The sequence below is a fragment of the Gobius niger genome (assembly GCF_951799975.1).
Source record: "Gobius niger genome assembly, chromosome: 20".
Taxonomy (NCBI): Eukaryota; Metazoa; Chordata; class Actinopteri; order Gobiiformes; family Gobiidae; genus Gobius; species Gobius niger.
The window spans coordinates 5,943,996-5,957,946 of NC_136871.1; the positions used below are offsets into that span (position 1 = coordinate 5,943,996).

General features: G+C 41.7%; 1 protein-coding gene across 2 annotated transcripts in view; it reads right to left on the bottom strand.

Moving 5' to 3' along the window:
• Positions 1-330: 330 nt before the first annotated feature.
• The window catches only part of asic1b (acid-sensing (proton-gated) ion channel 1b), a 500,510-nt gene continuing 486,889 nt past the window's right edge, over positions 331-13,951 (bottom strand). The window contains exons 9-10 of one of the 2 annotated variants that reach the window (XM_079579289.1): positions 11,354-11,455; positions 331-1,344 (exon numbers count right to left, since the gene is read on the bottom strand). In XM_079579289.1, the coding sequence (XP_079435415.1) occupies positions 1,249-1,344; positions 11,354-11,455 (198 nt within the window). In that variant the 3' untranslated portion in view covers positions 331-1,248. The remainder of the gene's footprint in view (positions 1,345-11,353; positions 11,456-13,951) is intronic. The other variant, XM_079579290.1, reaches the window with a different exon arrangement.

Below are 13,951 nucleotides of genomic sequence, written 5' to 3' on the forward strand. Positions count from 1 at the left end.
CAAATGTTCCAGCCTTGGACTTAACACTGATTTGAAGCCTTTTTCAGAGATATTTTTTTATATACAATATCTAGCCTAATTTATTGAATTTAGATTTTCAAAAAACACGGCGAAATTTCCATGAATAAATAGCTTCTCTTAAAACAAAATAAGATATTAAAAAAAAAACTCCCTGAAAGTCTGTGTAAGTAAAATATGAACACATTTAAGCCATAAATTTAAGCCTGTTTCAGAATTTTTGCACACGTTTGCCTTATTTGCGTATGAAAAGATAAAATGACAGAAAACTTGCAATACATTTTTTCCTAGTATTTATGCCAGTAATCTACAGCAAAAGTTTCATATTGATATCTCTAAATTTAAAACGTTTCCCTATTCACCTGCAGTGTCTCGCCTGAACCCTTTCTTGCCTGGTGTGAACATAGCCGCAGGTAAAATAACACAAAAACAAAACTATCTCATTCATTGGCTCATTCACTCTCAACATAATCATGGGATGTTACGTTTTTTTTTAGTATCTTTTCATGTATATCATTGAGGCAAACTTGGTAATATAATGATTATCTATAAAATGATATGATAAAAAAAACTAAAAAAAACCTTCCAAAACCAAAAAAGAACATGCACTGGACAAATACAAGCATGCATTTAGATGATACCTGATATTTTTCACCGTTGTATGTCGTGAATGGAGCACTTCTACCACGTCACCACCGCGAGAGGCCGTCCCCGCAAAAAAAATAGTCCCGTTTTCTTTTTTTTCCCCCCCTTTTTTTGTTTGTTTAAATACACGTGTGGACAAAGATACATTCTCATAGACTGCACGAGAGTCCGGCTTCTGGATGATGTCGGTGCACAGATGCTGCTACAGGTTGACTTAGCAAAATGGCCGATAGTCTACGTAAAGGCATGATGGATCTGTACATTTTTAATATATATATTTGTTGGCAAAGTGTCCTTTCGAGAGTGTCCATTGCGGCAGTGCTCCACAGTATACAATGCTGCAAACCATAGGGGATAAAGTATATATTTTTTTTTTCCTCATTTGGGATGTTTTTTTTTTGTTTTGTTTCGTCTTAAATTTCTCCGCGACTTGTCCATCTGTCTCATATAAAAAGTGCGTCCTCTGTTAGTGTTTCGGCTCCTGGTAAATCTCCGTGTTGTGGGTTACAGTAATAGTCTTGGTACGGTGGACTTTGGTTGCATAACTCGCACTTGTCGGGTCGAGCCGGGTTTCGCCGAAAAGGCTCAACAAGTGAAGTCTTCGAAGTTGGCCTGCGCCGGGTGGTGAGGTAGCATGTTGGCCGAGTACGAAGTTGGCGTGCGCATGTTCTCGCAAGGAGCCTGGGGAGGAGACAGAGGGGGGGGGGGGGGGGGGGAGAGAGATCCGGTTAGTCAAATCGAACCATGCTAGCAGGGCGGGGCCGGCCATCGGGAGAACCGGGAGTTTTCCCGGTGGGCCGACGTACTTTAAAGGAATAGGCCACCGTTTTTACATACTGAGATATCTTCTTACCTAACCTTAGACGAGTTAATATATCCCCGTCTGGTCTCAAACGGAGCACATACGCAGCCTCTCTCACATGTCACATAGCTCCAAAAAAGCTCAAGATAGAAGCTACCAAGCTCTTCCACGTGTTCCCTATTTAAATAAAGTTACGTGAAGTGTTTTCATGCGAAGTATATTTACACAGAAATGTAGCTTGTCGATTTTATAAGCAGATAAAAAGGGGGACTATATTGTGAAAAAGGTTATTGACGGAAGTGAGCGGGGGGGGAAGTCTTTAGGAGTTACTGCGCGGACGTTTTGCTCCTCGTATCATTACGCCTCACAATATAGTCCCCCTTTTTATCTGCTTATAAAATCGACATGTTACATTTCTGTGTAAATATGCTTCGCATGAAAACACTTCACGTAACTTTATTTAAATAGGGAACACGTGAAAGAGCTTGGTAGCTTCTATCGTGAGCTTTTTTGGAGCTATGTGACATGTGGGAGAGGCTGCGTATGTGCTCCGTTTGCCTGGCAGAGCGCACGGACAAAGACCAGACGGGGATATATTAACTCGGCTAAAGTGAGGTAAGAGCATATCTCAGTATGGTATTAACGTTGGCCTATTTCTTTAAGCCCCGTAATTCCTGACACCAGCTCACAATTAGCGGCAAGAGCCATTGGAGTCTCTATCATTACATACAGTAGATGCAATTACACAATTCCTCCACTAGAGGGATGTGACGCCTTTTATGCCCTTCTAGTGGCGCTTTCTTGAGTTATGGTTCCCACATAATCTCGTAAAATGAGCAATGGGCCTCTCATAACACGCATGCCCCTCACATTGCGAATATAAGAGGAAATAGTTTATTTTATACCACCCTCCATGACCCACAGAACCTTTAACCTTTAAAACAAAACAAAAAAGTGGTGGAAAGGGAAGTGCACAGAGGAATACAGCAGATACGAAGGAGGGACAATGTTGCTTTGGCCCAGTGCAGGCCGAAATGAGACCGATTTTGACTTCCAGAATAGTGCATGCATAAAACTACACAGAGGTTACACAAAAGCAGCTCAGAAGTGGATATACAGTATGCAACTACCGCAAAATATGTATTAATGAAGTAGAAATCCAACCTACAGTAACTACTATGACTAGGACCTCTATTTTATACATTTTAGACAAATGTTTGCAAAGAAGTGCATGCTAGGAGTTGTCAGTGCGCGCAGTTTGGAAATCTTCAAGTTTCCATTGAAAGGATTTACAATGTTTGGCCTTTTTCAGACTTATATTCTCACTCCACACCTCTCTAACTCCGTGGTGAGTTTTACCATTTCATCTTCAATCTACAGTGGGATCCTTTGGTTGGTTTTGAGAAGTGTATTTGCATTGCAGTCGCGAGAGGAACCTCATTAACGGAACGTACATTTTAAGATTGTTGAGTAATTTTACAAAAGTTCCATCAAGTTATAAATGACAAGATTAAAGTGTTGAGTGCTATGAGTGCTTGGGTAAGTGCTAACAACATGCAGCTAGTGTCCTCGATTCGTAGCTTATACCAGGGGCGGACTGGGACTGAAAAACAGCCCTGGACTCTGACCAGCCTGGCCCAAATTAGCGCAATTGTGAGACTTTCACAAATACATATTTACACCTCTTACCCCCCGCCTTAACATTAACAAGTGCATTTTCCCCAGTTCGGCTTTTTATTATTATTTTTTTGACTGGTATCATCAGCAAAAACAGCGGGAAAGGTGGTCGTAGAAACAGAAGCAAAATCATTAATATAAATAATAAATAATAATGGTCCCAAAATTGAACCTTGTGGCGCACCATACTCCATGGAATTCCTTTTAGATTCATGTTTTTTTTATACTGGGCTTTACCCAAATCTAAAAGCTTTTCGACTGGAGAGCAACAATGTAACGCCTCATTTGAAAGCTAAGACCTACAAAAGTGATGGGAACTTTTCGTCACGTCGCCGCATTTTTGTCAGTTTTTGTTGTGTTTTCTCACATTTTTGTAGTTTTTTTTGTCTGTGTTTTTCTCATGTTTTAGTTGACTTTTCATCCTCTTTTTCTTGCTATTTTGATGCTTTTCTTTTTAGCTTTTAGATTCGGGTAAAGCTCGGTTGAGGCGGGACTGGTGGCCCTAGAGCCAGTGGCCCTTCTGTGCTCTTCCAGAATGGACATATGGCCAGTCCGCCCCTGGCTTATACTGTTTAAGTTCAAGCCAAGGGCGCATTGTTTTGCTCATCACCTCGACTATTGCATTTAATACGAGGGCCGGTCTTGACCCAAAAGTCCCGGGCCAATTTTTTCTGCCAGTCCAGCCCTGCATGCTAGTTTTGTACCCCTCATAAAAATCCTCACCATCACTTCCAGTCGAGAAGTGGGTGGCAAAACGGAGCCAGAAAGTTTAGGCCTGAGGTGGGTACACTACCTGCATCCATCAAACAACCCTAGAAACCTCGCTGCTGTGTCTCGTTCTCACAAACCCTCCCCAGTCATATTCAGAACCGCTTCGACCTCCAGTTCACCAACATCACTCCTTTTGCCAAAAACCTCTCTGGATTTTTGACTCACGCTGGTGAAACCAAGACCATACACACCTACCAAAAAGGACCACCCAATCCTGTTTCATGCACCGCTGCCAAAATCAAAAACATCCTCACTCCCCTGACCTCCACAAAGTTACCAAGGCTTGACAACAGCAACCCCCTCCTTATCGGAACTGATGATAAAACTCTTTCCTCCCAACAGCAGACACTTCACTTCACTGGCTGAGAGAATTTTCCTGGTCACTTTTAAACACACTTTTTGTACCAAGTTACATCTAAGACCTTTTCACCACTTAACTGCCACCTTAGGATTAGGGTTAGGGTTAACAGTTATTTACATCCAAATCTCAAAAGTACTGGAGAGCTTACAGCCTGCATGCCAGTGTGATACCTAATTTGAAATCCAAGACCTTCTAGTTTCTAAAAACATGCGTGAGATCTGTATGAGTGAAACACAACTTACGTTACATTTGCCGTTCTTAAAGGATCTGTATCATGCTATTTAGCCATTCCAAAGTAAAGTATAGGCATTTATATGATATATTGTACCTCTACCACTATGGAGCACTAATTTTTGTGATAAATATTAGTATTTTTCAAACCCGGAAGACAAAACGCTTGGATTCAGTTAACTCCGCCCCCTCTCTCCGCTCATACAACTTTAGCAGTAGTAGAAATATAAATACCACAGCAAAAAGTGAAGTTCAAGATGCAGTCATAAGGAGTTGACATCTGCAACACAGCTTCGTAAATGGCTAACTCACAAGCTAACACGCGTTTTGATTGACTCGCCGCTCTGGTCCATAGGGTGTTTTTATTGTGGGACTCGCGTTGGTTATAAAAGCGAATCCACTTTGATTCTGGCGAAGTTTTCACCAAACATTCATCAAGAGACAGTCACAGAAAAACACTATTTTGGCTGATAGTCGGCGAATCCTCGAGAGAAAAAACAACTTCTGGCGAGTGTCCTCTTCTTTAGGAAGGTTGAATAAATTCCTGCACCTCTCGCAGCCAAACGCGCTTTTCTTCATGACATTAACGTTAGGTAAGAAAAAATAACAGGTTTCCAGAGGAGGTTAGAAAGAGCTCCTTCTTCTGACATTCAGACCCTCAGGGGGTGCATTTGTTTGCTCTGCAGGGGCAGCGTGAGCGTGTCAGGCAATCGCTTTTTTTCTTTCTTTCTTCCTTATGACAGAAATAATGAAAAAAAGTTGTTCTACAAATTAAAATCAGGCCGTAATGCATTACATTACAGACGTCAAGCACTTCCATTCCGCTCTGACGGCACAACTGAACAAGAGCAGGATTCAGGAGGATTGCTGAGAACTGCGTGAATGAAGTCAAAATAACACTCTGGGGGTGTTTTGATAAGGAAATAGGATTACAACCAGTGTTAATTTTGTCAACATATTTTAATTTAGTTTTAGTCTTAGTCTTTGTAATTCGATTTTAGTCTAGTTTTAGTCAACAAAATTGCAAGTAAAGTTAGTCGACTAAATTTAAGACGAATTTAGTCGACATTGCATTGATAATATTCATTATCATATTTAATCAGGTCCTCTGCTTCATGGAGCTGCTCCACATGAACAAAGCACCGAGCTGATCCTTTGGCAGTGAATTTACATGATATGAGGCTCTTTCAGACGGTCAATACAAGTTTGGATGATTTTAGTCTCTCCCTTTAATTTTTATTTAGTCTTATTTTAGTTTACTAAAATATCTGGACATTTTAGTCATAGTTTTAGTCTCATGAAAAACTTTTAATTTAGTTTTAGTCCAATTTTAGTCGTCAAAAATAACACTTTGACTAAAATTAAGACTAAATATTTTAGTCGACGAAATTAACGCTGATTACAACATGCTCCAAAAGCTCCAAAAAGTTGATTTAGCAGGATATAGGTCCTATTTAGATCCTGATTAGGTTAACTAACCCCCTGGATATGCTATGGCTAACCTCCACAGCAGCATAGGAGGCCCTGTCCCGCCTTAAAACTATTATTACTTCGAATTCCTTTTACCTTTGCACTGCTTCTGTAACGGCAACTCTGGTAGAATTGAGCCCAACAGCCGAGATTGGAAGCTAAAGTTCGTCCTTCTGTCTATGCATAGTAGCAATGTGCTTCTGGTGTGAGTCAGGCCTTCAAAATAACACAACAGAGATGGAATAACACGGTCACAGTGAGACTAACAATACTGTTTTAATGCTGGATCATAATTAAACGTTTATGTTTATAGGTCTATTTCTATTCGCAAAATGACCGGCCCAGAGGCCAATAACCTCCGAAAGATCTGGCCCATAAAAACATAAGTGAATAGAAGGGCGATCAAAACCAAAGTGAGGGTAAAGTAAATCTGCATTAAACATTTTGTACACACGTTACCATGTGTTTTGGAAGAGCTCAGGGATTTTATGACATGTTCTGGCCCACTTGCTTCTTGAAGACAAATCGAAACGTCAACCAGGTGGTTTTTGAGCCTCATTCTGCACCACCCAGCATGGACAAAAACACCAGCACACCTCGCTTTCTACCGCTAGATGGAGTCCAGAGCTACTTTTGTATGGAGTCAGATAACTATCTTTAAGTTGAGGGCGCAAATACAACATCAACGCGCGCATTACACAGGGATCGAGGGCGCATGCACTAAAAGTGAGCACAAAAACTATAACAGAGGCTTATGTGTCTTCATACGCCCGGTGTTTGCATTTCAGCCACTGCGCCCTCTCTCTAACAAAGTCTGACCGCTCGGTTTTCTTCTTCATTCAGCACGTTAAGTCATCAGAATAAGGCTGACCAGTCGATCACAGATATACAATGCAGATACAGTCTATGGACTGAACACGCAAACATACTGGATTTTTTACTCTCAAAAAAGGCTTTATTACATTCCAACAACTACGTATTGTAGCCGAGGATTAGTTAAGAATATTTCATTTTAATATTTAATCCTTATAATATATAGCTATGTTTGAGCAAATCTGTTCAATCACACTGCTCTGCTCGCACTGGCCAATCAGATTGCAGAACATGGACTTCCTTTTTTTGTCCTATCATCATCATCATCATCATCATCGTCATCATCATTTATGATCACTATTTGTATTATTATTTTTAGCAGCAGCAGCAGCCGTCGTCGTCGTAGCATCATCTATTTTGTCACATTTTATTTATAATATTTATTTACTACTTTTATATTTTGAGGCAGCGTATTAGGTCAAATATATGTGTTCAGTACAGACTGTACTGTTGTTTACTATATCTGTGATCGACTGGTCAGCCTTATCCTGATGACTTAACGTGCTGAATGAAGAAGAAAACCGAGCGGTCAGACTTTGTTAGAGAGAGGGCGCAGTGGGCTGAAAACAGCAGCTGAATTGCAAACCCCGGGCGTATGAGACACATAAGCCTCTGTTATAGTTTTTGTGCTCACTTTTAGTGCATGCGCCCTCGATCCCTGTGTAATGCGCGCGCTGATGTTGTACTTGTGCCCTCAACTTAAAGATAGTTATCTGGCGCCATACTTTTGGCTCATTTACAAATAACTACTTGAGATTAGAATTGTTTACTCTCAGACGGGTTTCTGTTCAAAGTGACCCGCGCGTGATGTATGCTTACTATAGTTCACAGCAGGTTGGCGGCACAGATGGCCCGTTCCTCCTGACCATGAGTGAACAGGCTGCTCCCGTTGTTAGCGCCAGCCGCGTTAGCCTCTCTGCCAGCACTCATTAAAGAGAGCAACTGTTATGCCCTCGAGCTCACAGCGTTTTAGCAAAAGAGGAGCTCATATTGTGGCTGGTTGATATTCCGGTGTTTAATATTGTCGGAACTACTTTCAAATTCTTGTTTTTTTCTGTCACATTCATGGTTATTAGACCATTTGTTACGCTGTAGCTGTGACTGGAGTGGATAATGTGGGAAAAGTGTGGGAGATGCTCGCATTTCAGGCACAATTTGAACTTGATTTTACGGCGAATGCTTTCTGACTGCACCACTGTTGACTCATCCAAGTACTGAAAGAAATGAAGAATAAAATACTGAATTCCTATTTGAGAGAGGAGTAAGACCATCCAGTGAGTGATTTTCATATTTATTCATTTTAGCACTAATTAAAGCAAATTGAGCCAGGTAAGATAACTGAAGTTTTGCCTTGAAATTTGATGACAGACTCATAATTTGACACATTCCAGATCTAGGAATCATAGAATTGCTTTTAGCTTTGCCTAATGTGTACAAACTGGTCCGGGAGCCGTAAAGTCCAACTCCGCATTATACAGGACTTGCCCTGCACTTTTCTGCGGAAATAAACCCCGCTAGCATGCGGCACTTGCCCCAGCTAAGTAAGTTAGTAAGTAAACTTTATTTGTACAGCGCTTTTCACAGACACAGAGTCACACAGTGCTTCACAGTAGTAAAACATTATTATAAAACAGCTTATTCAAATTGCAACAATTCAAAACATAGTGCAATTTGTGTCAATAATGAGTCAGCCGGACTCGAACGCTTTCTCAAACAAATGGGTTTATAGGTGTTTTGTAAAGGTAGCTGCACAAGTCAAGAGGAAGTTCCTTCCAAAGTCGGGGCACTGCGGCTTTGAAGGAGTGGTCTCCTCGAGTTTTCAAGCGTGTTCGTGGAACCATCAGCACGATCTGCCCAGACGACCTCAGGTTCCGAGTCGAACCGAGCAGAGCTTAAGTAGAGCTTGTTAGAGAAATAACTATGGTACTCGAGAGGATAGATGAAAAATAGGCAGCAGTCTGGATGTCTTATACAGGAGGAGTTTATTAACCATCGGTACAGGACCCGGAGACACGAACTCGAGACATTGCGCTAGTCCTACCATTCAAGTCTGCCTATGCTTCCACAGAAAGGGGATAAATACCCTCTCAGAGTGTCATACTGATGTGCAAGCAAACATTCAGTGGCTGAGAGTGGACGCCTGAGCACCACAGTCAAGGCTATGACAGAGATAGTACGAGCTTGACCCAGTGTGATAAATAGCGATTTAATGTTATAATCTAACAAGCTAAACGCACGCCTTCTGTTGCCTGAAATTCACTACGATAAACTTTGGTCGTAGCTACGATTCTCTCTCTGAACCATCGAACAGTGGAGACGAGTGCAGATCATGATTTTACAATCCCCACGTCATGCAATGTGACATCTAAAAATCTTATTAGACAAAAAAAGAATTGCACGGTGTACATCGCCCATTCAGGACAGGGTTTGGGTTAAGGTTAGCATTAGGAAAAGGGATTTGGTTATGGCTTGAACAATGCAGAGGCAGGATCAGACTTGCGAACTGTCCGCATACGTTAGGATCAAACGGCGGTTCTCCTTTGCATTCCAGACAGCGTGTCCCTGCAGGGCTACCGATCACTGAAGACTAGTTTTTTAAAGCTCACCACTTCACTCAAGAAAATGATTCAATACTCCCAACCAGCCTTAGTTATAGCAGCTAAATGTCTATAAGTCTGGCTACCCCATGATGTAATAGATTTTCTTTTCTAGTTAATTTAGTGCAACGATCTGCCTAGAAGACCTGCCAACAGCCAATAACATTCAGATCTCCATTGAGCAATTCAGACAAAAAGACAATGAGCCAAGATAATTAAAGTGAATGGGGGAATAAAGATTGTGAGGCTGCGAGGACTGCAGATTAAACATTGAAATTACAAGCACGGGACAGATGAAACCGGCAAAAGGAGGGTTATGTTTGAGATGAAAAATTCTCCTCCTGGCTTGGATCTTACGATGAGCACATCTCTCCTGTTACAGTGACACAGTCAATGAGGGCGCCCTGGCCTCATTTACGCCGAAATAAGTGCACTGTCAGTGTGGGACGGCTTTGATTAAACCCAGGCTGAGTCCCTTTCTTTCCCCCGCCCCAACAATTTCTTTTGTACCCGCATGTCCCCGAGCCCTTGAAGCCGCTCCCGACCCTTCTGCTCCTTTCCTCATATCTCCATCCACCTCTTCACCGTCAATTTATCAAACAGACGCAGAGAAAACCTGCTACCTTATTTAAAGTCACATTTCTCTGTTTATATAGGGAAAAGTAGTGTTTCCCATAAAAAAGCAAGAAGGTTAAGGGTTCAATTCTCAGTCTCTTTGTGTTTTTATCTAGGTACTTTGCGCACTCTGGCTTATTCCCACTGTCGAAATGTATTTTAAGTTTCCCCATAGTTATTTTTTTGTGTGAAAATGTGTGCGTGAGTTGCTAGTGCTCTGTGCAATGTCTCTGTTTCTGGGATGTCTCCAACTTTTGATGACCCCCGTCAGGGAGAAAAAGCAATCCAATCCTGAACCGCATGATAGTTGTAAAGGTAAAGATATCAAGAAACATTTCTATAATGCAGAAGTCAAAGTACCTTTTAGATCGTAAATCACTTCATATATTGTATTGTTCACTGGTATTACCCTATCTAAGCTATTGTGCTGAGATTTGGGGAAATAATTACGAAAGTTCACTGATTTCATTAACTCGTCTCGTATCAACAAATCTTGATCATACCAACATATTGTTCTTGGAATCAAAAGTCATTAAACTCACTGACCTTGTAGATTATCAAACAGCCCAAATAATGTTCAGAGTACAGCAGAATACCTTACCAAACAATATACAAAAACATTTTCTCACACAACAAAATGTGTACAGCCTCAGGAGTGCTGATGACCATAAATTTACAATACAAACGTTCAAATCAACTATGAAAGGTTTTTGTGTTTCCATTACTGGTGCCAAATTATGGAATGATTTAAGCTCAGAGCATGAATCAGTTTAAGGAGAAATATAAAGAAAACATTTTTTTGAAGTACGAGACAACAGAACTTACAGATTACAAGTGATTCGTCTCATGCATGTGCCTTGTTACTATTGCTTTGAGTAACTATGTAGGAACAGGAAAATGATGTTATCAATCTGTTTTTGAAATAGGGGGTGGGGTTAAAAAAGTTTAACTTCTCCTCACTCCTTTTTGGACATGTGCATTTGTATTTGGCTTTCCAAGGGAACTGACAAGGTTGCTTTTGTCTTTCTGATAAGGTGTAGGTGGTCTATAAAGGTGTGTTGTGTTGCTTGTTCAAAATAAAATAACGAACAATAACGAACAAAAATAAGCATGGATTACAATAAATCACAACATGTTTCTTTGTATCGTCTTATCTGTTGTACTTTTGTTGTTGACAGGACTATATACAGTAGCCTGAAGTCATGCCCGGCTGCCTGTGCTCTGTGCGCTCTCCTCTGGGCCGTTCAACTGAGAGCTTTGTGACAGAGTGCATGTGTTTGGGTGAACACTAACATGGCGCTTGACGTCGTCCAGGCTCAGCACAGCTCCTCGGTCGTTGTTGTTGCGTCCCTTGTGTTTCTTCTTCATACACCGGCACATCCTGTACTTGATCACCTGCAGGAGAAACGAAACAGATGAGAAATCTGCACATGACTGTATATAGTGCCCAGGCATGTCATGATAACAACATTTGAAGTTGTTGAGGCAGGACAATGTTGCGATAGACGATATTTATTATATGGCTTTTCAGAAGTGCATTAAAACTGTTTATTATACGGCTCTTCACAACGTAAGTAGAACGCTCCGTTGATTTGAATGGGATTTCCCAACGTTCTACCGGTCATTATTTTCTGATAAAGGACCTCTGAGAAAAATAATGACCGCTGCCAATGGCAACGGAGTTCGTGCTTTCATATCACTCCGCGCGTACGTAGTAGCGGACACTATCTGTCCCCGTCACTGCGAGAGAAGTTGGGGGAATTGCTCGTGAAGTTAGCGTGAGTCTGACTTTCAACTTACCCAGAGATTCACCACCATTTCTCCACTCCAACTGCGCCTTCAACTAAGTAGCTACGCTAGCTACTAGCTTTGCTGCTTCTAGCCTAGCAAAACGTTGCCTAGCAACGCGCAAACTTTTGGGAACTATTTGTCGCGGAAGTCATTAAATAAACCTTTCGACCTTCATAAAAGTGTACAAAGTTTATGTTGTGTGTTCAGTTGGCAAATGGCCGTATAATAAGCGGGAAACAAGCTTATTAAACAGGGCGAAACAAGACCCCTCCGCTTCGCGTCGGGGTCTGGTTCGCCCTGTCGGTGCTTATTTTCCCGATAATGACCAGCGTTCTATACATTATCCCTTACATAATGCACAGAGTTATTTAATCCTTACTTATTGAAGACATTTTAGAAAAAAAACAAAAACTGGAAAGCTGACCGTGTGACCGTGAAGCTTAGTTTGAAAAGTACTTAAATCTTAAAATATCCCAAAATAAACACGAACTACAATAAAACACAACCAACCAATGAATGCACCAACCAACCAACCAACCAACCAACCAACCAACCAACGAGCGGACGGACGGACGGACGGACGGACCGACCGACCGACCGACCGACCAACCAACCAATGAACCAACGAACGAATCAACGAACGAACCAACTAACTAACAAATGACCCAACCAACCAACCAACCAACCAACCAACCAACCAACCAATGAACTAACAAATGAACCAACCAACAAACTAGCAAACAAACAAACAAACGAACCAACTAACTAACAAATGACCCAACCAACCAACCTATGAACTAACAAATGAACGAACGAAGGAACGAACGAACGAACGAAAGAAACGAAGGAACGAACGAACGAAGGAACGAACGAGCGAACGAGCGAGCGAACGAACGAACCAACCAACCAACCAACCAACCAACCAACCAACCAACCAACCAATGAACCAACCAACAAACTAGCAAACAAACAAACAAACAAACGAACCAACTAACTAACAAATGACCCAACCAACCAACCTATGAACTAACAAATGAACGAACGAACGAACGAACGAAAGAAACGAACGAACGAACGAACGAACGAACGAAGGAACGAACGAGCGAACGAGCGAACCAACCAACCAACTAACCAACCAACCAACCAACCAATGAACCAACCAACGAATCAACGAACGAACCAACTAACTAACAAATGACCCAACCAACCAACCAACCAACCAACCAACCAATAAACTAACAAACAAACGAACGAACGAACGAACGAACGAACGAACGAGCGAGCGAGCGAGCGAACGAACGAACGAACGAACGAACGAACCAACGAACCAACCAACCAACCAACCAACCAACCAACCAACCAACCAACCAAACAACCAACCAACCAACCAACCAACCAACGAACCAATGAACTAACAAATGAACCAACCAACCAACCAATGAACCAACCAACGAATCAACGAACGAACCAACTAACTAACAAATGACCCAACCAACCAACCAACCAACCAACCAACCAATAAACTAACAAATGAACCAACCAACCAACCAACCAACCGTCCAAACCAACCAACCAATGAACCAACCAACGAACTAACCACCGAATGAACCAACAAACTAACAAATGAACCATCCAACCAACCAACCATCCAACCAACCAACCAACCAACCAATGAACTAACCACCGAATGAACCAACAAACTAACAAATGAACCATCCAACCAACCAACCATCCAACCAACCAACCAACCAACCAATGAACTAACCACCGAATGAACCAACAAACTAACAAATGAACCATCCAACCAACCAACCAACCAACCAACCAACCAACCAACCAACCAACAAACCAACAAACCAACAAACCTACCTCTAAGTCAGTTTCATATGAAGAGCACCCCCCCACTGTTTTCCCCCCATATCTTTCTATAATCATTTGAAACAGGGGGGACTGGGATCAATTAGATGTTTACTTATTACTCTACAACTGCACTAGGATCACAGTGCAGCTTCTCTCTCATGAAACTGATCAAACACACACTCCCTCATTCTGCCAGCTCAGCGTGTTGTAATTCAAACGACACCGACTTCACGCTCCTCC